Genomic DNA, 24,658 nt, shown 5'->3' on the forward strand with positions numbered 1-24,658 from the left:
TTTTAATCCTATTTTCAGTAACATCTCCCCTAATTCTAAGGCTACTTAAGACAAAATAGAACAGAGGAAAAGTAAAGCAAAAAAAATTGAACAAGACACACAGACAGCCTTGCTTGTTGGAATTAGTGATCCCATTGTGAGCAAATTCTAGAAATTTACGACAGTGTGGACAACGTATTTTGCCACTAAAATATATCAAGATTTCAATTTTCAAATTAAAGAAGCTAAGTTTTTCAGTTGCCATATTCAATAGGCTCATTAGACTACTCTTTGGAAGAGTGGTAACTCCCTTATTTCTGCAAAACATGATGGCCTTTACAGATACTGTCTAGTAACAGCCAATCTGCTAATCCAAAATTAACAAAACACAATCCAGAAAAAAATAGTGTCCTGTTAAAAAAAGCCAAAACCAAACAAACTAGTACCCAAGACATATATTTTGACATATTATAAAGCAAAACTGCCAGTATATGAAGAAATACCATTTCTGCCTGTGGGAAGGATGAACTAAAAATGTAGATTACCTAGTTATGTAATGTAGCAAGCTGAAATAGAATATTCATATTAAGAACAATTGCCAATTCACTAGACTTGTAAGGACAGAATATTATTGATCTTCATATTGCATTAAAATGTCTTTACCCTCACAGGATTTAGATTTCTGTTGTAACTTGCTGGTCCAATCACTGGATTCCCCAATGGTTTTGGAGGAGAAAAAGAAAAGAAAAAGTAAAGCATTTTTGCGCACAAGAGAAAATAGAAAGGCTGTTAAGGAATCTTAAAAAAGAAAAAAAAATGCTGGTTGGGCTGAACAGAAACATATTTAGACTTTGGAAACACTTACTGCCCTGCAAGGGAGAAGGAATGCAGGACTGGCTCTCACCATGTGAGGGAACACCTTTGAAGAAATAATACACCTGCACTCCTACCTCAAGCTAATTGCTCTTTTAGGGCAACCTATTTACCATGAAAAACATTTTATGAGTATGAGTTAAATACATGGTGAAGTCAAATTTCACATGAGTCACAACAGCTGTGTGCACATAGGGATGAGATAAAGCAAATATTTCAGAAAGGATTAAGCTCAGTCCTATTACTTTACATTTGCCATGGGCTAAAAGCATGTTTATGGTCATCTGTGGAAATTCAAGTGGCATTGTAGTTTGATGTTCTTGAATCAATTGGCATCAAGCTATGATGATGTGATAATGCACCTGAGCCCAGAGGAGAGAGTTATGATGTTTCTGTTCATTGATTTTATGAAGAAACACTTTATTGCTGTAAACCTTATTGGTGAAGGGACAGGAAAGCTCCTATCAGATTTCTGCACTGTAACATCCTTCTTCCACAACAAAACCGTGCTGTTGTGGAACTCTCATTGCAGCAGGTGCCATTTGATGCAGTCAGTGTGACACAGTATTTAACCAGGTAACCACTGTCACCTTAACACAAACAGCTGGGAGGAATGAGCACAGACAGAAGTGAAGTATGAAGAATGTGCAGCCAGGTGTGACCCCCATTCTCCAGGCTATGAAGGACAAAACCCAAGAGTCTTCAAACAGTTGGTACAAGGCTGGGAGAACAAATTCAGACAACACAGTGACACCTTGTCTAAAAATAAAGTGAGGAAAACAAAGAGTATTTAAACCAACCCTAGAGTCCCAGAAATAAGTAAAGAGAGAGCCTCAAGAAAGAATAATCAAAACAAGTCGATTTGCTGCTTCTAGAGAGTGGGAGAATGATAGCGGGGATGTTTTTGTGCAGCATTTCTGATCCAAGCATGGGGTATATGAGTGACTGACTGAATATCATGTGGATGTTCAATTTCAGCCAGTCTAAATTGGCTGAATTGGTCAGTGAAGCAATGGCTGTCATTTTGCACTGCATTACTGTTGACTTTTTCTGTGTTATCATAAAGTTTTATCTCAGAAGAAGGAGGTGGATTTGTAGACTGTGCTTTAGAACAGCAGCTATACAGTGAAGGGAGATGTAATTCAACTGCTGCTGGCACTGAAATCAAATAGAGCAGATTTCCTACAAATGCCTGAAACCGTTCAGAGATCATTAGTCACACCATTACACAGCAGATGCTCTGCTGAATTATATCCTATTACCTGTAATAACACCTGCAGCAGACAGACAATTTTCTACTCCATACCTTAAACTGTAGCAATTGGTTGGGCAAAGATTCTAAAAAACATATAAATCCTTCCAACTTTAGCAACTGGTGGCTTTGAGGTTTTATGACTCTAAAATTGTCTTATCACTTGTAACAGCCATCAGGGGATAACTATGAATGTGTTCATCATTTTTGAACCTAAAAATGTTGGGAAATAAATTGTGACTTTTGACAATTCATTTCATCTGTAAAAATGTGTTTCCTTTTTTTATAATGAAACTACTAGACAGTTTACTTTGACTGCTGTGCTTTCCTACTCAATTACACAACTCATAATTTTCTATACTTCAATAAATTCTGCCTCTCCATTTGTCTCTTCCCAACCTAGAGAAATCCTAAACTATATAATTCTAGTCCAGTCTCTGTGTCCTTACATAGATTTAAACTCAAAAAAAATAAATTAAAAAATTATATATTTTCATGCTCAACTTTCTTTTCACTCTGCAAAAATCAATAAAATCTTTTTGAGATGGAGAGGATGAGAATTAAAATTGCATACCCCACTTGAGGGCACAGTAGGGATTTATACATCTGCAAATGATGCTTGATCTTCTTTTCTGTTGCTTTTAAAAGCCTGTTAACTTTCTATTTGCCTCCTTGCCACAGTTTACAGTTTCACCTCTTATGATTACATATATCCTTCCTCAGTTGCAAAAAGACCAGATTTATAGAACATTGCTGTTTGTGCATTTTTGGGACCGTTTTCCTTTCCAATTAATTATTTGGTTTTTATTTAGAGATCTGCAATTTTTTTCTGATCCTTTGCCAACATTATACAAACTACCAACAAGAAACTTCTCCAGTGTTTCTTGTTCAGAACTAATTTTTCAGCAACCTGACGAATTCTGTACTGTCAACCCATATTGTCATCTATTTCTCCTTTTTCCACACCACTGATGAAAATATGAGAGCACATGTCCAAAGAGTGATCCCTGGGGGATTCCATTCCCTGCATTTTCCTTGTTATCTTTTCAAAAATTGTTTATTTGCAACCCCTTATTTCTCAAAAAATTGCAAAAAGGGCAACATAAACAGCAGCCCAGAGTTTCTCAGCAACTTCATCTTTGTCTTCCTTTAAAAATCTTGAGTAAATACCTCTTGTGGATATGTTAATCCACAATTTACTGGCTTGTTTTAAAAAATTCTGCTGGCATCTCAAATCAAAATAGTTTCTAAGTGGCCTGCCACAAAGTACATTTACCTTCCAGGCCCAAATGCAACATAAAGACACTCAACACAGAAAGGCAATGGGTGAAATTCAGAGAGAATGGATGTTTTACGAAGGAGTTTTACAAGTCTAGGATTTCATCAGCTTCTTGGAAACCAAAAGTGTAATCAGGATATGCAACTTTTGTATGTTGATCCCCCGCTTAGCTGGTTTCCAGTGAGATACTGCAGCAAGAGAATTCCTTGCAGCAAGATTTTGAGGCCAAGGAAGTCATTGCAATGCAGCAAAGTCAGCTTTAAGGACAATACCTCTTAGATTCCCATTTTCCCATTAGGTGTAGTATTTCAAAACTCTCCCCTAATGAAGAATCCCTTCCAAAATGCCTTCAGTTTTTCAAATGGAGAAATCAATTCTGACAACAAATCTCAGAGTGCTATTAGAAAGGACATCAGTATAAAATACTGAATATAAGGGACACACTTAAAATTTCAATTTTAATTGAAATAGTTTGCTCTAATAATAATGTAAACTCATCTTGAAGTCTATTAAACACTGGTAACACCTTTACAAGTAATAGTTACAATATATATTTTATATATTTTCATTAGCAAAGAAAAAATGATAGCTATACAATAGCATGAATAATACTTAAATATTTGTTCACACTACTGTTAGAATTAGGAGATAATTTTTCATTGCATTTAGGTCTTGCAGCCCTTGGAATTGTGCTGATTGGCATGAGCCAAATTTGCATCAAGGGGAGAATGAAGAATTGAACAGCACAGAGTGCCACAATACCAAACCTGTGTTCTGGCCATGAGTAACTCCCCAGCAAAGAGGTAACCAGGTATGCTGGGTGAGTGGAGCTGTATCAAGGAAACTGAGCCCCAAAACCTCATGTTTTCATGCAAATCTGTTCTACAGAGACAACAAGCTCTAGTTAAATATTCTCCTGCTATTACATCCACTTCCAATATACCAGCAGTAGGTGCAGATAGGTATATCCCTGAAATAAAACTACTGGGAGAAATATAAAGTCTTTGTCTTTAAACAAAAGGTCCCTGGCAGGAATAAAATCTGATCCAGAGATGGATGTAACTTTATGTATGTTTCTGGATCAGATTTTGTCAAATTTTTTTATACATTCTATTAAAAAACAATGCAAGCTGACTGATCTCCATAATGCTTCCCATACAGATATGCATATGAAGAGAGAGGTGTTGAAAACTGTGAACCCAGTGACAGCCATGTTTGCTCAATATCTGACAGAGCTACAAGATGAGAGTGAAATCTTAAGCAAATTAGGACACTGTGCTCCTACAGCAGAAAAAAAACCCCATGGGAGGATAGACCTAATTGCTAATGCAACATCTGATTGCTTGCAGACAGTTTGGCTCTAAATAGATGTTTCCCCCCCAGCATTTGAAGAGCATCTGGGACAGGACCCTAAATGTAGATGATTTTAGATGTCCTAGGATGTGTGAGACAGCCATATGGGTAAGAATACAAATATCTCCATAAATAAGGACATAAATGAGTGACAGGATCTCCAGAGGCCCGTTATCTTCTGGAGCACTACAGGATTCCATTTCAGCCAAGGGAAGGGCATGGTCCAGCTGAATCCCACTGCCACTGGACAGTCACACTTTTAAGGGTCTGGTGCGCAATTCTGTCTCCTATAGATCATTGTCACCAGAGGGCTGGGTCCCAAAGAGTAAAACTGTCAGGTTCTGTGCAAACTCACCATGTTGACAGTCACAATTACTACATTTTCCCAAAATCACTTAGGAATCCATTAGACATTGGAGCAATCTGGGTGATCGTGTGCAGTTCCCAGGAGAAAAAAAAGGAAATTGAAATTATGAAAGCAGAAGTTCCCTGTAATGAATATACTACTGACACAAATTTAGATTACTTCATAAATCTCCCACTTACTGGCAGTGATATCCTTCACTTTAAATTAGTGATTTCTTTTCTGTAACAACACATTTTAGATCTTATAGGCTCAAGTTTCTAAACTATAAGCCAAAAATAGCTACATGGGGTATTCATAGATTACTGAACTATAAGAACAGGACTTAAGTTAAAAATAGTTGTGAAACTTATAAGTTTCTAATTTATAACTTAGAAATGAATTTATAAATGCTAAAATGAAGGTCACTGCCTCTTGCAATGAGACAAAGCCACAAGAAAGTGGCTACAACACAAACTACAAGTAGCAACCAAGCCAAAAAAAGCTTTGGTTGTTATTAGTGTCCCTGCAGAATCCTTGTTTAGACTGATAGCTGATTTCTACTGAAGTTTCATGAAAAAATAGACACCTGGTAGTAATACAATCAATAAAAACTAGGAGTAAAATCTCCAAGACACTCCAGAAGTTTTAGGAAATATAGGAAACCCTTGAAATAACTTAGGAAACCATGTACTCTTGAACTTGCAGAGATTCAGGATTTAACAATTCAGAAACTCTAAAAAGTTCACTCCCTGTAAACACTATTAAATGCTGCTTGTCCTGCTGTTTGAGGTTTGTTAGAAGGATGGGTCTTCACCACACTTTTCACAAGCATCAGGAAATGGCTTTTCATTTGTTAATGAACTGTCATCTAATTGCTGACTAAAAACTTGCAGCCTCTCTTCAAGACAGCACACTAGAGGCAAACACCACAAAGGTATGAAAAGACAGGATCTTCACCTTCCAGACTTGCCTAATCTTTTCAGCTGAACACAAATTAAACTCAACATATTAATATTGCAGCAATTCTTTCAGCATCAAATACACAAGTCTTGCAATGCTGACTATGGCATTAATACTATGAAAATACAGATGTGAATGACAAACACATGAGAATATATTGTGAAATGTTGTTATGTAATGAGGATAAAAATACTCATATGGTATAATTTTCAGGCTAATGCTTTACTCTGATGCTAAAATGAAACTTTTGATTGCAATATAGGAGGCTGGGAGGATACAGAAGACTTTCTCATAAATAACATTCAGGAAAATATTCAACAGCGGCAAGAGTTCCAAAGAAGAAGAAATATGAACTCAGAAAGTACCCATTTTATCTTAGTTTTGTAAGATTTTATTAAGATATTTATATGAATTTAGTAAATGTCTTATCTGATATATCTGAAAATCTACCACTGCACACATTATTACAGGCAACACACACTCCAGCTTCAATGAATGTTTAATTTCTCCTACTAAGAAACTTGTTTCTGTGTGCGATTTTTGCAAAACCTACAGAAAATATTGGCAGGTGTTTTCATCTTGCATGAATTTAGTCCAGCAGGCAGAACTGCACATTGCAGAATGGCCACAGTGCTTGTCAAAAGAAAAGCCACCTCTAACTCTTTATAGCACAGAAGCTTAGACTGATGCACCAAGACTCAGGACAAAACCCGGTTGCAAACCATGAAAATGCAATCTGATGAAGGGGAGAAAAATCATAGGAAACACTGTTCTAAACTTCAAGGTTCATAAATTGCAATGTAAACCATAACAGCTACCCAATACCAAATAACTAAAGCACTTAGATGAAACAGTACAGGGGGGACAAAAAAAAAAAAAAAGCACAGCAAACTCTTTTCCCAATGGCTTTACATTTGTACATTTCAAGCAATAGTAAGAAACACTAGACAGAAAATGTAACATGATTGTCTTATACAGCTGTTACTCTCCTACTACTTCCAGAAACTTCAAAGTGACCCAATGTAAATAGGAAGGCATGAGGACAAAGATGGAGCTTAATAATTTTAAATTATTTACAGACAAAACAATGAAGTTCACTGCCCAGAGAGATACTTACAAACACTTAAAGGTATTTCCTAACCTCACAGCAATTACAGAGCAGAAAGCCAGGCATGTGGAATCAGAGAGAAGTGGATGAAACCCCTGGGTTACAGCAATTCCCACATAGTTGGTGGTGTCAAGTTGCAGTGTTTGCTATGATTTCCAAGGCTTAGGGTAAATTACAGGATTCACATTGCTTAGCTGCATCAGAATATTTCCTGATCATCCAAATCCTATGGCTTTGGCTTTAAAAATACACAAACAAACAAGATTATAATGATGAAGTGGTATCACTTCAAAGGCTGCCAGTTTCTGCACGACTGGTGATGATCTGCTATCAGAACTGATCTAACATTTAGAAATTAATCCTATAGATAACACATATATTTTTGATATGAAACTGTTTATTGAGATGAAGACTGTAATAGTGTAAAGATTCTCAAGATGTGCTAAGCAGACTACTAGTGATTTTGCTCAGTGTGGACTCTGAGTTAATACCCACATGATGCAATCCACCAACTCCTACATATTTCCTACACAGTGACTTTGCACCAGAAAATGTTTAGGTTAGCTATCAGATTCCTCTTCATGCAAAATTCCCTTGTAGAGAAAATGCTTCATCTTCTGCTTAAACTAACATAATGAACCCTCATTGGATCCCTGACCTTTCCCCATTATATGGCACAACAGCTTCAAACAGGGCCAGGATTTTGCAGAGATTTAATAATGAGTTTAACACACCACCCCTATCAGAATGGAAGTGGCCATGGATGCTGGATCATGCCAAATAAACATTCAGAAGCAGTCTCAGGCCATTCTTAGTTCCTAAGAGTATGGCACCAGTTTGGATAAAGACTTCTGGAAGGCACAATAACCTTGTTAAAAGAGGACAAATGTATTCACACTTCTTACCTGAAAGCTGCATATCATCAGGATAATTTGCACATTATTTTCCTGATTCTGAGAGTTATGCACAAGTTAAGCTGAAACTGTGTGCCTTCCAAGACATTCCTATGATTGCAAGGAGTACCCTATCATATTTCAAAAATGTGATGAAAGAGAAAGTCATTGCCAATCTTGTTGATGCAATCAGTTTAGCTGGATTTATGCTACCTCCTCCAAGGTAATTAACTACTTTGAAATATTTTAGTACAAATATCTTGACATACCACAGATGGAGAGGGGAGAGAGAGAGAGAGAGAGAGATAAGAAATTCCATAGCAAAAATCCCCAACAGAGAAAGCAGAATTTCCCATGAACAGCTGAGAAAGAGGCAATCAAATTTGTGCTGCTAGCTTGACAGACAGGGGGATTAAAAACTCAGTAGGAGGATGACCATCTGTGTAGACAAGGACCACCTCTGAGTTAGGATAAGAATTCAGCATCAAAAGAGAGCCCTAGGGTGAAAAAAGAATCAGAATAAATTCAGTTAAGGCATAGCATATAGGTTTGTAGGACAGAAGATTTCGAGGAAGGTGAAGGCAATACCCATCCTTATAAACATGTCAAGAAAATTAATAGCTTGACACCTTCAAACACAATAAAAGATGTTTTAAGCAAGAAGACAAAAACTCATTTAGCCAATCATTAGGCAACTTGGTAGCAGTGACCATGGCTAATTAAAGTCAGCTGTCCTACACCAAAGCCAGCATCACAACTGGTACATGTGATCAAATCTCTGCACCATTTAATTTAACAACGTGATGATGGCTGCCAACCCACCTATCATCAAAGTGTCCTCAGAGAACCCCAGTCTAGAGTAATCCACATTCACCAGCTTGTTCCCAAATGTAGAAAAGGTACATAGTTTAACCAGTGACAACCAATTACCTTTTTCTTTTTCATCTAAAAATCTGCAGAAGCAGTAACATCCTGCTCCAGCTATTTTTTTGTTTGAAAACTATCAGGAAAAGTGGTTAAGTAGTGCCCGCACCTACACCTATGAGAAACTCACAACTGGATGCCTCCAGGTACAGCAGTTCTGCAAGAGGTTCTCTCCTCTTCCCACCAATTTCAAATTTTGCCTGGTACTACTGGAAAAGATGATCTTGGCCTATATGACTTCTTAATTGCTATTTAATTGTTATATTAATTAACTGTTATTAAATTTACTAATTCAATCAGAGTTCAAAAAATTTCATTTTACTTCAATTGCTTGAAGATCAATTTTAAAAATCTAGAAATAAATTGATGCCTTTTTTTTTAAAGCGCATTATACACTGAAATGCTCTTTCTAAGTTGTTCCAGTACTTATCTAAGTAACGACACTGAATATGAGACCTGATGGCTTTCACTCATCTGAACCTTCTGTACCTATCCAGGTTTGCAGAAACACCCTTAAATAAAAGCTCTCCTCAGATTTTACAGCAGCCTAGATACAGACAAAAAGGGAAGTCCTCACCCTACCAGGTACTGATTTTCACCAGTGGATCAACGCCTACCTAGAGGCAAACACCTAGAGCCTGTGGCTCTTGGCTGAAAAGACAAGGGTTGGGAAAAAGAAGCACATGAGAAATTCAAGAGACAAAAATCAGGTGCAAGATTTCTGAGGTAAAGGGGTGACTGAAGTGTTTTGATGTTTCAGCAGAGGAAGACACCTTTTCAAATGCATAGCAAAAAAGTTGAAAATTAGCGTTTGAACAATCTTAACCTTTTTTTTTTTTTAAAGAAAGCAATGGCCTTCTCTTTCATGTCACCTCTCTGTATGCAAGTACCCATCTACTAAAGCTTTTGAGCTCACAGAGCAATTCCAATCAAATCTGATTAGCCTTCATGATACCAACTCTTCTAAAAGCTTCAGGAAAATGTGACCTTGATAGCACAAAGGGATCCAAATCCCTGAACTGAAGGATAGACAGCAACAACTTGGCTCTTTAGCCATTCTTGGAATTACACAAGCACAATTGTAATAACCCATGAACCAGCATCTCTTTAGGTCTGAACAAGGTTCAGCACACTCTTCCTCTTTCTCCTCTGGAAAGAAAGGATATGTAGGCAAGCTGGGATGTTCCAGGGTGGTGGAAGATGCTGGATATGCAACAACATGAAATCACTGCTTGTGGGAAAAAATGCTTACAGCCATTTCACAAGTCTTTCTCTTACCTCCATTATTATTTCTTCCCATACTGCCATGGGGCAAATTGGAAGACAATACTCAAAACATTGCTGCACTTTGGAAGTAATTTCAGGAGACATTAATGGTGTATTACCTCAAAGTTTTCATTTATACTGATCATAAAATGGTAGAAATCAAGGGACTTAGGAAAAGCAGGAAAAGGGACAGCAGAATCACAGATTTCAGGAGAGCATAACTGTACCCAGGTATTGCTATAGGAAGCAACATCAAAAGTAACAGGAGTTAGAGAAAAAACAGCCATCTCTTAAGAAAATCATGTTAAGGGCAGAAGGACAAACCATTCTAGAGCTACTAAGAAGTACCAATGCAGGTCTCAGCTGAAGTGTCCATCCAGCTTTTTGAGAAAGAAGAGGTGAACCAGATGGAAAGAACTGGGAAAAGAAGCATAAAGTCTGGTCAAGTAAGTTATGAGGAAAGAATGAACAAATCTGAATTGTCTGGTTTAAAGAGAAGAGAAAACCCTAATGACTGGCAGCCCAGGAGTCTTCAAATATGTAAAAGATAACTGCAAAAGAAGGACAGTAATCTGTGCTCTGTTAAGAATCAATATGCTTAAATTACACCCAAAGTGATCTAAATCAGATATTAGAAAGAACTTTGTACTGATAATATCAGTTAAATGTGAATCTAGAGCAATGAAGGTGTTTAAGATTGTTATAAACCTCTGGTAGGGACATTTTATGTGAAGTCAAAGCTGATATTGTCTATCAGAAGACAGAAGAAAGCAGTGCTGTCAGTCCTAACAAAACCCCAAAACACAGTGACACATCTTATGAGGTAAGAGGCTCCAGAGGAGCCTTCAAATATTCCAGCAGAAAACCAGCCCTGGATAAAAGTGATTGCAGAAATAGACTAGATAACATCCCAAAACACATATAAGCCTCATGTCCTATTTTCCTACTTACCTCACATTCCTAAAGCTCACTATGACATGAAATGTGGAACAGAAATGACTGAGAACTGCAAAACCAGCTGGTACATATTTTCAGAGGGTGAAATGTAAGCAGATAGAAAGAACATCTGATTCAGACATGCTGGAAGAAGGAAATAGGTATAAAGACTTTCTGCTTAAAATCAAATTTATCAATCAAATTTGGGAAGTACAGAGATACAGCAACAATAGTTGGCAGAGCAAAGACTGGCAGGGTCATCTAGAAGGATCTAGAAGCTCTGATTAAGAACACTCTTCTGAGCTACCAGATATATTTCAAGAGCAACAGAAGATGCCTAGACATCAATCTGATTTCTTGTCAACATAATCCAAAAGGAGGGCTCATTCAAATGGAATGTGGTTTTAAAGCCCAATAAAATGTAAAGATTTTAAAATACTAGTAAAGTAGTCTCTTACTTCTGAAAGAAAGAAGTTCCTGCTGAAACTTATACATGATAAGCAAATAACAGTAAAAGTTCACACAGAAGATAAAGAAACTTTTTTCAGAAGACTTCATGTTTTACCTCTACCCTTTCACATTTGCAAAACAAAAACAAAAACAAAAAAACCCCAAAATACAAATCTGAGCATAAGAGAAATGTTGCACCCTTCTATAACCACTGTTACAAATGTATTTCTGCAAAGAGTCAAATAATGGCAATGACAAAAGGTCCCAGTTTTCTCTCTCAACTGCAGTGGAGAGAGGTTTCAAATTTGTTCCAACAACTTTAGTCCCTCCAGAAGTCCCCTGAGATGATACTTACATACTTACAGCCTACCATCCAGCAGAGAAAAGTGTAATTTACTTGTGAAAAATGTCCACATATACTAAACTGCCCCAATAGTGTGTTCCATGGTAGAAATCAGTCAATAGAGAATGAATAACATTGAGCTACAAGGAAAAAATTCCCAACAAACTACCAGAGATCTCATGACAGAAACTCCTAGCAAAATCTGTCCAAGGAAACACTCCTGTGGGGAAGTATTTAGAGATTTCAGACATAATGCTTTACAGTGGATTCTGGAACAATTTTAGTATACTCTGATAACTCCTGAGTTTGTGTTCTTTCCCAGTCCACAGGGAAAGCTGGGCACTCCCCTCATACTCAATACAAAATTAATAATAATTAAGAAATTGAATGTGCCCATCCTGACAGTTCCCTTATGGACCAATGGAATAACATCAGCCTGTGCAAAAAATATCAGTTGATACAAAATCAATGGTAAGCAGGACATGCAGAACAACCATCATAATTCAGGAATATCCCCCTCTGAGGACCAAATTCATACTAGAGAGTATTGTCTCTTTTTCCATCCCTCCTTTTTCTTTATTTTCATGGATCAAAGCTAATCTTAACGCTGCTGGAAGATAGCAAGTATAGTAAAATACTATTTGCACTTCCTACACCATAATTTTTTGTCTGCATTCTGCTTAGGAGGAAGACAGTGGAAGCCCTTGAACAAAACTCAGGTAGAGCTGTGCCCCAGTAGGTGATTAGGCAAATCCACATCTCCCAGTGGGGAATGCAGCTAATGCAGTACGAGGTCCCAAAAAAGCACAACTTGGTACTTGGGGAACACAGCTGGGGGCACCAGAACAAGGCCCTAGAGAAACTTTAAAAAATGATGAATCTTGCTTCCAGATAAACAGTTCCAGCCTAATCCCTGAAGTGCTCTATGAGCTCTAGCTTTAGGTCAAGAGAGAAGTGAATGAACGGTTTCCCCTTTTGGATGAAGGCAGTTCAGACTAAGCCCAGTGCTCAGTACAGCCATTCCATGGAGCTGTTGTGTAAAAATGATAGAGAAATGTCCAGTGAAATGCAATGGCTTCCCCCAGAGATGACATCACTTCATATAAAATATTCTAAAGCATAGATTCTGTACGAGTCATTTACTTGACCAATGCGTTTCTGCTTTATTCCGACAGAATCCCAGTGAGCCAAAGCATGGGGTAAAATCCAGTATCCTCTGTTATTTGTTAATGAACAAAACAGATCAGAATTTCATTTTAAAAACCCTGACCAATGGAGGAGTATCCAAATTGGGATTCTATCAGCCAAGGAGTAAGGTTGGCTCCTACACCAAGAGAATTGAATATGTAACAGACATTGCAGTGAAGATGTACAGGAAGATACAGGAAGAAAACGTAATTATGCTTAAGGTTCAGATTATCACACAGGCCTTGACTGGAACGGAATGTAAAATCTTTAAAGTATCTTCTCTCAGGTGCATCACACCATGTAGATTATTGACATTAAAATAGTATATAACTTCTGAGGGAATAAATCCATGCCAAGAATGGAAAATATTTGACACAGGCATTCCTGCACCGTCAAGAGAGAGGATCACAGACCACAGAATTTTGAAATTATTTTCTGTGGTAGCCATTCCAAAAATCTGACAACTTAGTTTACAAAGCTGAGTGGAATTATTTTGAAATTCCATATACGTTCCTTTGTCTCTGTAGTCAACTTGAGTTAAGTGCTAACAACTTTTTCCTTTGTTACAACTCTCAGTAGAATTACATGGAAGCGTTGCATTCCTACACAAATCTTTACAATTCTATCCTCATTTCCTAAGATCCATCTCAGTTCCACACATCCCTTAAATCTGCTTTTGCTATCTTACAAGGTATGCTGCAGAGGACACCACATTTCCCCAGAAACACTACAATTTTGGAGATGGAAAGAAATTTTTTTAAAAGTTAAGTATACCTTTGAAGAATGTATGATAAAATGGATTAAAGCACTTTTACAGACTCAGACAAAGTGAAGAAAAGTATTGCAAGAAGTTACAAAAGAGCTAGAATTTTCCTAATAGGAGTACAGAACAGACCTGGCAGTAGCAGCTGCTCTGTTTTAACTAAACCTTCAGTCAACACTAAACTATTTCATTTCTGAGTACTACATGCAAGTCAATACACATGCTGGCTGTGAAATTATTTGTGATTCTGCAGCTACCCACTTCACAGTCTTATTTCTTTGCTATTTATGAAGAACGAAAAACAAAAAGAAAATCAATTCCTATGAAAAAAGCCAATAATTTGTTTTTAAAATTTTAAAAGTTTTATAGTAATAAAATGATTATAATTAGAGTAATAAAAATTTAGACAATTAGTATTAGGACAATATGAGACAATAAAAAACAAAGAATTACCGACGGTCCGGGTACCTCTTTCTGGGCAAAATAAGCCCAAAAAAGGACACATGTCAAAAGAGGATTAACCCTTAAAAACAATAGCCTGCTGCATAACCATACACCTCATCCATGATGCATAAATTCCATTCAAACACAGGATTCTGTCTGGGCAGTGTCAGCTTCTTCCTCTGAATCCTGACAGCACCTTCAGGACTGAGCAAGGTGGGAAGAAGTTCGTTTTTTCTGATACGAGAGCAATAAATTCTTTTTCTCTGAAAGACTTAGGTGTCCTGTGGCTGCTATCTCAGTGCAAGTCCTCTCTTTAAAAAAAATATCTTACCTAGCATAATTTCTATTTTAACACATTGTTATAACCTAAAACTATATTTAACACACTACTTAAGAGAATTAATACAGCCTAACTTTCTAACTAATATAGTACATACAGTATTTATTTTAATATTTGCGAAAAGCCAATCATAAAGTACACATTTTTCACAACTCCCTTCAAGACTGCAGCTGCTTGCAGATCTCCATCTCCCCTCCTTGAACCACTCCTCCCTGCGCTCGCTCGCCGTCACCCCGGCTGAGCTCACCTGCCGCAGACGCAGCCCGTCCACCTTTCACCTCCTCTCGCCTTTCCCCAGAGCCCGGGGCTACGCCGGCACCCCCAGCGCAGCCGGCACGTCCCGTCCCTGCCCCAGTTCTCACAGCGCATTTCGCTCCCTGCGGCGGCTCCGCCTCCCCGCGGCCGAGCCCCACCGCCCTGCGAGCGCTGCTGAGAGCGGCTCGGCTCACCCCAGCCAGCCGGACCCGCCGGTCCGGCCGCTGCTTTATCGGAGTCCCTCATTTCCACCCGGCCGGGCCCGCTGGCACCTGGAGAGAGCTCCTTGGCCCTTCGCGAACGCAGATGGAGCTGAGCCGGGCTTGGAAATGACGAGGAGCTTGTGAAAAATGCCAATCGCTTGGGGTTTAAAATTTTAAAAGTTTTACAGTAATAAAATGGTTATAAAAATAGTAATATAATTGGAGTATTAACATTTGGACAATTAGGATAATACGAGACAATAAAACAAAGAGTTATGGACAGTCCGGGTACCTCTTTCTGGGCAAAATAAGCCCGAAAACGGACACACGTTAACAGAGGATTAACCCTTAAAAGCAAGAACCTGTTGCATATTCATACACCTCATCCACGATGCATAAATTCCATTCAAACACAGGATTCTGTATGGTCAGTGTCAGCTTCTTCCTCTGAATCCTGACAGCATCTTCAGCGCTGAGCAAGGTGAGAAGAAGTTAATTTCGTCTGATAATGGTGCAATAAATTCTTTTTCTCTGAAAGATTTAGGTGTCCTGTAGCTGCTATCTCGGTGCAAGTCCTCTCTTTTAAAAAAAGTATCTTACCTAGTATAGTCTCCTATTTTAACATTATGTCATAACGTAAAACTATATTTAACACACTACTTAAGAGAATTAATGCAACCTAACTTTCTAACATAACATATAATATTCATTTTAATATTTGTGAAAAGTCAATCATAAAATACGCATTTTCACAAGTTACAACAGTTCAACTGTGATTCCTTGTCCCCGCTATTGACACATGGATAATTAAATATTAAAAAAATATTATATTAAGAATTGTGAAAAATGCATATTTTATGATTGACTTTTTGCAAATATTAAAATGAATATTATATGTGTTGTGTTAGAAAGTTATGCTGTCTTGATTTTCTTAAGTAGTGTGCTAAATATAGTTTTAGCTTATAACATAATATTAAAATAGAAATTATGCTATGTAAGATACTTTTTTTAAAGAGGGGAATGAGGTACTCACACCGAGATAGCAGCCACAGGACACCTAAATCTTTCAGAGAAAAAGAATTTATTGTCTCATTATCAGGAGAAATGAACTTCTTCCTGCCTTGCTCAGCCCTGAAGATGCTGTCAGGATTCAGAGGAAGAAGCTGACACTGACCAGACAGAATCCTGTGTTTGAATGGAATTTATGCATCATGGATGAGGTGTATGAATATGCAGCAGGCTGTTGTTTTTAAGGGTTAATCCTCTGTTAATGTGTGTCCATTTTCGGGCTTATTTTGCCCAGAGAGAGGTACCTGGACTGTCCATAACTCTTTGTTTTTATTGTCTTGTACTGTCCTAATTGTCCAAATTTTTATTACTCTAATTATATTACTATTTTTATAACCATTTTATTACTATTAAACTTTTAAAATTTAAAAAAAAAAGTGTTTGGTATTTTTCACATAAAGAAATATGAAATAATTTGTAAAAAAAATTACAAATTGCTGCAGACATGAGTGTCTCATTTCCAAGTATGTCTTTCTCAGTCGTGAAAGGGGGACCTAAACCAAAGTGTTTGTTTATAGTTGTAACATGCTTATGACATAAGCAGCTTTATATCCAGCTGATAATCACCCTTAATATGAAACTAACCAGTATCAGGTAGCTTGAGAATTCATTTTTCTAAGGCAAAAGTGACCACTATGCAGACAAAGACCTGTTTCTCTCACTGTTCAAGACATCCTTCCCTTTCAAAGCCTTGCACATGTGCACTTTTTTATTCCTCCCATCTCCCCCACCAAAATGAATTCTCTTTTCAAAACAGAGTGTCTCAATGCACTGCTAATGCTTTTACCTACTCAACTGTAAAAACACTGCTGCTTATGAGCTCTGCTAAACCTTACATGTTGAACAATATGGACTGAAAAAACCCTCCAAAATCACAAACTCCTGTTCAATTTTGCAAATGTGAGTAGATAAAGCACAGGTGTGTCAGCTTGTTTTAACCATGGCTAAATGAAGCTAATAAAGAAACAAGACTCCAGCATCTGCTTCAAGTTAAGAAAAATATTCCTTTATCCAATAGCATAGAAAGTAACACTGGTTTATTTGCCTCTACCACAGGTTTCAGGAAGTGGTGTCAGAAGATTTATCATCAGACTTGGTAAATATTTTTATCACCATAATCTCACAGATAAAGCTGTTTCTTATTCCAACAAAGTCCAGTCGGCAAATATAATTTGTTACAGATGATTGATGCCCATCTCTGTTACCTCTGCTGAAATATTGCATTGCAAACCTGCGATTTTCTTCCAATTTTCCTGTGGAAAATGTCGGGGTCTTTTTTTTTTTTTGGCCATGCATCTAAGTGGGTAGCACAGCTAAGCATGCCACACACTGTGCAGTAGTGATTGAATGTAGCCTTGAAATGTAGCCATAAATCAGGAAGATATCCAGGGCTAGAAAAAAGAAATATAGGAATAAGCAGCAAACAGTTGAGTCTGAGAACAAATTATTGTCAGTCAACCATGGTGGTTACTTATTGAGAAGTGTCAAAGTGCAGAGATGTTTTGATCAGCTTCTCCAGCAAAAAAACACTCAATAAAAAAAGAAAAGTGAAGATAGTTTGAGAACTATTCTCTGTCAGTCTCTTTAAGCTATATTTTAAAGGTGCAAGCCTTCTTGGATATCTGGTTAAAAGCTTAATGTCTTTCCACACTATTCAAGTAATTCTGTGTGTAGCCCTGAAAAATAAAATATTCTCATCATGGTCATGTTAATTTCAAGCTTGAAGTACTCAAAGCCCCCTAAAATGCCTGTCCATCAACCTCCAGCCTGAGCTCACACAAATTACCTGTCACAGAGTGAGAGGTTTGCATTTCTGTCTTTAAACTGATGTCCTGAAACACAGCTCCAATGAGGATGGTGCTGCTGAGCAGGTGAGAGACTGGATCAATAGGAGGTGAACTGAAATCACACAGCCCTTGTGAACAGGAGAAACACCAGCCAGACAACAATGATGGGTTTGGAACTGCAAAGCCCCACGTCTGATCCCTTTTGGATTTGGATCAAACTTCTCTAAAGATGAAGAACTGATGCCTGACTGGGTTAGAAGTGAATTATGGAAAAACAATAATATTTAACATGGACTCAAGTTTCATCTCTTAGATAGACTGGTAGAACAGAAATGTCCCATGAGAAATGACACCAAAACACTTCATTCTGACTTAGTAGCATCAACTAGAACATGAGACAGGGCAACTGCTTTACACAATACTGATGACAAATCACTGATATTTGAAAAAGTGGCACACTTGGACAAAAATCCCTGTGAATAAAGGTACCCTTAATAGACACTGATCCCTTGTGTACCAAGTATTTCACAAGCAGAGAACAAAATAAAGTGTCTTTATCTCATAAAGTTTATGGACTAAAGGAATTCCTGAGAAATGCAATGGTAAGATACACACCATGCAGAAATGAGTTGGAGCAGAAGTAAACAGAGCAGTGTGAGCTCTGGGAATAATAAATTCTGGGGGTTTTTATGTGTGTCTCATGTTGGCTTTCATGTAAAATAAAGGAACACTCTGACAGAAGCTTCTTTCTTATTTGGAGCATAGGTCAAATCTCCTTCCTGCTGCAGACTGCCCAGGTCACTGGAGGAATGAGTTCAAACTGCAGCTTCTATTTATTTCAGAAAAGGAAGGTGCTGGGCCTTTCTCATGTGTCCAAAAGCCTGCTCAAAGCAAAGAGTGGATAATACGAAAATGGGTCACGAGTTCGTTCACAAGCTGCTAAGGAGTTGACAGACAGATAGCATCACTATATAAATTTTGCTTCTTTAGGAAACTAGCCAAGATTTTATAATGCTACCAGGTTGAAAGCTCAAACTATGTGGGTGGAGTTTTTCCTCTCATATAACACTCCTCTCCCTGATCACATACATATTCCCCCTTCAGTGGGGAATAAAGCCAAATATGCCTGCCTGAGGTTTTAAGAACCTGCATAACTTGCCATTGATTGAAATTTTGTTTCCTATAGATGTTAACATCTTTATAACAAAATCACAAGTTTACAACACTGGTTCTCAGCAGGCATACATTGAAACAGTAAAAAAAGCTCACGTCTCTGATAACGATCCCAAAAAACCCAGATTGAAATCATGCTTCAATTTACTTAAATAAATCCATGTGATTCTCAGCCCACATGCAAGAATTCTAAAGGTCTTTGGTTATACTGAATCACAGATATAAAAACCTCCTAATGTTACCCCTTATCTCTGCAAATTTAAAATATTTTCTACCTGTTGATAGGTAAAGCTAATTTTTACCTTCTGACTTGCTTGATTTAATTACGCTGTGGTGGAAGCATAAGGGAATTAGTACAAGATTTTCAAAAGTGTAAATGAATGGGTACTTTGGGTTGGGGATGAGATGGAAGCTAAAAGAGCTCCATTTTTGATCTGCCATGCTTGGTCATACTATACTGTCCTACTATTACTAGTAGAGTGCCTGTTGACTTTAATTCTTGCATAAGCTCCAGAGATGTATCTCTGCTACAAAACCTACTGTGATTTCTTTACCAAATCATAGAGATGAATGAGGAAGACAATAAAAGGAAAAGATTTCTCTCACCTCAACAGAAATTTATTAAGAGCCAAGAAGCTAATGAAGTGCAGAGAACATTTTGTTGGAAAGGGACAGGTGACCTTGTGTGCTTTGGAAGACATTGTACAGGCAGGGAGGTGGAATGATCTCGCAGACATTACTTTATGCTGAAAACTGCTGCTGTAACAACAAATCCTCTGCTAGAGCACCAAGGGGCCAGTTCAGCTCCCCATCCTAACAATAGACATGTGGACAAAGGACAGCCTCCCTGAAGCCCTTCTTGATCATGAATATCTTTGGCTCAAGACAGTGTGCACAATTTTATTTCTTTACCTTTCACTGGTGAGTAAGAGATGCAAGGAGGTCAATTAATTCCTCTTCAGGGAGGTAATAAATTACACCTCTTCTTGGACAATAGGTTCAGCCCAAGGTGAAACCAGATTTTATTAAAATTGCATCTCCATTCCCAAAGAACAAGTTCCCTGTCTCTGGACACAGCCTCATAATTATTTTGCTAACTTGCTAGTGCTCATAGTGTATCCCACATTTAACACTATGCACACCATTAGTACACATCTGAAAATAGACACAAATTATGGAATTGGTACATTTTTCAACACTTGAAAACAGATTTTAAGAAAAAGCAATTAGACTTGGCATGTATCAACATCATACTTATCTCAGAATGAAAAACAAAAATACCAACTTTTTTCTTTAAAAGTTGTAGATTTTGGCAAACACATATTTTTTGTTTTGGAATCTGTACTTCCTGCTTGATTATGGGTAAGAAACAGATTTAAGAAGCAAAAGTTCTGACTTCAACCTGAAAAGACACTGTTAAAATATGTATTGAAAGCTAAAAAGTAACAACAGACAAGTCTTGGCCACATGGGATTCTTCCCAGATAATTTGATAAAGTAATTTCTTACTTGGGATAAAACTGGGTTTTACACAGAGAGAAATGAGAACCTGCTTTGGAACACCCCTTACTACTTATTTACCCACAGATGCACCAATCCAATACTTAAAGGCTTATTTCCCCAAGAGTTTTTTGTAACCTAAAGCAAGTGGAAAGAAACCAAGGATAAGACCCACAGGGGTGGATGATTGTGATTAGAAGAGAGGAAAAGGGGTGGAGATTGCATCAAAGCATTTTGATGAAGAGTTTTGTTTTGTTTCTGTTCAAAATAGAACAAAAGCCAAGAAGATTCCCCCTTCAAGATTAACACACCCTTATATCTGCTAGAACCTCCCAGACACTTTCACCACCCACATATGCAAACAGACAAGCTGTTTATATAACAGTGATGTGAGGAAAATATTGCACAGGGGAGCAATTTATAAAGACCCTTTTATAAAAAAGAGATGACTTCAAGAGACTTGCAGACACACATTTTGTGCTAGAGACAAAATACAGCATTCCCTCTGAGCATGACTGATGTCAAGAGATTGTTGGAAATTCAAAGCTCAAACTCAGAAACTTGCATGAATATGATCTCAAAAAGCAGAGGAAACATGACTTTTCAAATGCTTTCTTGGACCATGAAATGCCTTCAAAAAAATCTTGTTCAATTTGAATTGTTTTGTAGTTTGGTGTTGGGATCTGTGTAGCATCCAAAGTTTTGAGGTTGGTCAGCAGGAAATACATTTGATCTGATCATAGGGCTGGGATTTTTTCAGGGAATGGCTGACAATGAGGTACAATGTGACAACCACAGGTGGTCCTAAATTTATTTCTCAGGTTGTATTTCCTGACCTCCAAGGTCTCATGTAAATCACTAGTCACTGACACATGGCTGCTGGAACTGGGTGGAACCATCTGTGTCCTGCCCTCTCCAGGCAGCAGTGGGGCTGATCTTTACAGATCTCCCCCACAACAGTGTGCATGAGAACCTGGCTGCAGCTTACCTTTACCTGCAGGAAATGCAGCCTGGTGATGACAGGGGAAGAAGTGTTTCTTTCAGAAGACAATCAAATTTTTGTGGAAACACAACAAATGGGCAGGAAATGGAAATTCTAAGCTAGATTGAGGCATTCTCCCGCAGAACAGGCCCAGGAAGCTCAAGAACATACAAATTGGAATGCTGCTGTGATACCAGGTGTAAGCTGACAGCTTTGGGCTGTGAGATTAGCCAGGCTGTAGCCTCAGCTGGCTACATGTGAGTCACATAGAGAGATGTGTGGCAACTCTTTGGGCTGTATGAATCAGCAGCAGCAACAGGGAAGCAGAAACTCAAATGAAAATTCCTGGAGGAAGCAGAGTGCAGCATCATGGAAGCTGAAATGGCTACAAGTCTCACCTCTGCATCTCAAATTTGTCTTTATTTCTTTTTTAAGTGGATAAACCCTCTTGTCTTCGTAGGTTGATGGAGAAGACCACATTTTTTGGAAGAGGGGGAAATTACAGAGCACATGCCTGTGCTTGATCAAAGGAGTGAAGACAAGGATACAGGTGAATAACTTCCAAAAAACCCCTGAGATGATCAGTAGAACAGATAAGGCATTACTATGTTGCATCTACACTGGATGTTCTAGAAATTCAAAATACCTCAGGTGGGAGAAAGACAACTGGCCAGGATGGGTTAAATATTACTTTGTTCTGAAGACAGGGGTGTATATAGATGGCATCTACGCTGGAAATTCAGCTCTTCACCTCACAGTTTTATACTGGAGGTATCTCACAGAATGTTCTGGTCATCTATCTGAATTCATGTTTCTTTAAGTGCAAAACACTTCAGTTCCTCTTCAGTCTGGCACAAAACACTGCTGGTCCTGATGCCTACTCTTCTCCTTAACTGGTGTTTTTCTTCCATATTCCATCCCATATCCATCCCACAATGACAACTCTGACAATAGCCTCGCAAAATTCCTGGCTGGGTTGCTTTCTCAAAGTATTTTCTGTGGAAAAATTGGCTGCCAGGAATGGCAGAAATTCTCTGGCTGAGCCACCGGTCATTGTAGGGAAATTTAATTTCCTGCTTTGCTGGTTAATGCCACAGTCCTAGCCACAACAAAAATTACTTTTCTTTAAAAGGAAAGTAAAAAATCAAAATCCCACAAGAGAGCTCATATGTCTGTTGGCAGAAGAAACAGACTTGCATATCATGATGAATTAGGATCTTTATGGCTGTCTTGTACCCTATAAACCAGGATTTGAAACACCACTGCACACATGCAAAGAGCAAGCTGTGAGAGAGGCAGCATGTTACTAAACGTTTTTCTGGTGAAATCTGGTCAGATTTTATAGAAACTGTGGGAACATAACAGAAGATTGTTGAGGAGAATTATAAACATGCTGAAGTGATCTGTAGCTGAGGTGCAGAAAAACACACATACCAATAGTTGCTCAGCTTTGTGTGTTGGCTAAGTTCAATGTCTGTGTTTCAGTAAGAGGCCTGAGTTAGACTTACAGGCACTCAATCAAATATGCTTGAGATTCCTTCTCTGCTGTGGGAAAGATCACAGCAGGGAGGTAATCTACACCTGTGACAGCCCCTGAAATACAGGTGAAAACAGCAGGTTCAGAGATCCTCTAGCAAGGACTGAGCAAGAACTAAGTTCTCAGGTGTCCCTGCTCATGTGGGTCTGCCTAGGTGCTGCTTTGGGGATCCCTAGTTTCAAAAGGTAATGGAAATAACCTGTTCTCATTTCATTCAGTGTTCTGTGGTCATCCCTGGGTCCTGTGTATGGCAGCTCACAAAGAGACCCAAACAGGCCCTAAGCAATCATTATCTTATCATTCAGCTCATTATTATTCATGGACTTGCTTCTGCAATGGAACACATCCAGCCACATCCCTCGCTGACATCGCAGGTAGAAGATGCATTTCACCTTTCTCATTTCTGAAAGCCAGACTGCTACTTAAAGCTTGCAAAGGTAATGAATTCTCATACTGAAGGGATGTTATCAGGCAGGCAATAGCAGTAGCCACACCATGGCTTTCTATTACCAGTTACCTCTATTGAGCACAAATAAGCTGCTTGCCAGACAAATATTCATTGAAGCCTGACTGAGGATCTGCATCAATTCCATCCATTTTTGGATCACTGCTGCTGACTCACCACAGAAATGCTGCCTCCTTGCACTGAAAGGTCACAAACTCACTGTGACTGGCTGGCTTCTGTTTCATCTGCATATTTAAAAGGCAGGTCAACACCAAATTCCCAGCAGGGCGCTCAGGGTTTTGCCCAGTTGAGCCCTGAAAGGCTCCATATGTCCCACTGCTGTTACTCATATCTTGATTCCCCCTCCCTCTCCACACATGTGAAACCCCTCCAGCCTGCAGGCCAAGTATGAACCATTAACCACCACTCTGAGCCTGATGACCCAGCCAGTTATTACCCACACAGCAGTCTGCCCATCGAGACCGTAATGCCACAAGCAGTACATGAGGGTGGTGGGACCAGTGTCAAGGTAGGTGACATCTATTACTTGCCTCTCATAATAAAATCTAGTCACCTCAGCATAGAAGACAGTCAGTCAAACATTATTTATCTCTGGTACATCTATGCTTGCTGTTCCAAATCTCTATGCTCCCAGAAGCAACCTCAGCTAGAAATGACCTGCCTTTTGAAGACAGGTGGGACATTTCTCCTAAGTTATCAGGGATCTTTGACACCTGGGAGCTTCCAAAGCTGATAGCGTGTGAGATCCCTGTGATATCACCTACCACACATGAGTGCTTCCCTCCTGGATCCCACGCCCTTGTATGGGTTGCCATTTCTCAAGAGATCCTTGAATCAACCTTCTTTCACCGCTGGTAGTTTGACAACACAGAGGCTTGGATGACTTTGATTGGGAAAAGTGAGTCAAAGAAAGCACAGAGTACATCTTACCTGCTTCTGTGGTCACTAAGTCATCCACCCCATTTGTTGATGGGACACATTTTCCTTGTTC

The 24,658-nt window shown here is 38.6% G+C and overlaps 1 protein-coding gene across 2 annotated transcripts in view; it reads right to left on the minus strand.

Annotated features, from left to right (window-relative positions):
• Window positions 1–24,658, minus strand: part of SPTLC3 (serine palmitoyltransferase long chain base subunit 3) — an 81,006-nt gene that overhangs the window by 50,890 nt on the left and 5,458 nt on the right. The window contains exon 1 of one of the 2 annotated variants that reach the window (XM_058802270.1): window positions 5,092–5,161. The exons of the other annotated variant lie outside the window; for it this stretch is intronic. Within the exon in view, the coding sequence (XP_058658253.1) occupies window positions 5,092–5,094 (3 nt within the window). The 5' untranslated portion in view covers window positions 5,095–5,161. Of the gene's footprint in view, window positions 1–5,091; window positions 5,162–24,658 lie in introns of those variants that run through there. 2 annotated transcript variants of the gene reach the window in all.

The sequence above is a fragment of the Ammospiza caudacuta genome, chromosome 3, assembly GCF_027887145.1.
Source record: "Ammospiza caudacuta isolate bAmmCau1 chromosome 3, bAmmCau1.pri, whole genome shotgun sequence".
NCBI classification, from domain to species: domain Eukaryota; kingdom Metazoa; phylum Chordata; class Aves; order Passeriformes; family Passerellidae; genus Ammospiza; species Ammospiza caudacuta.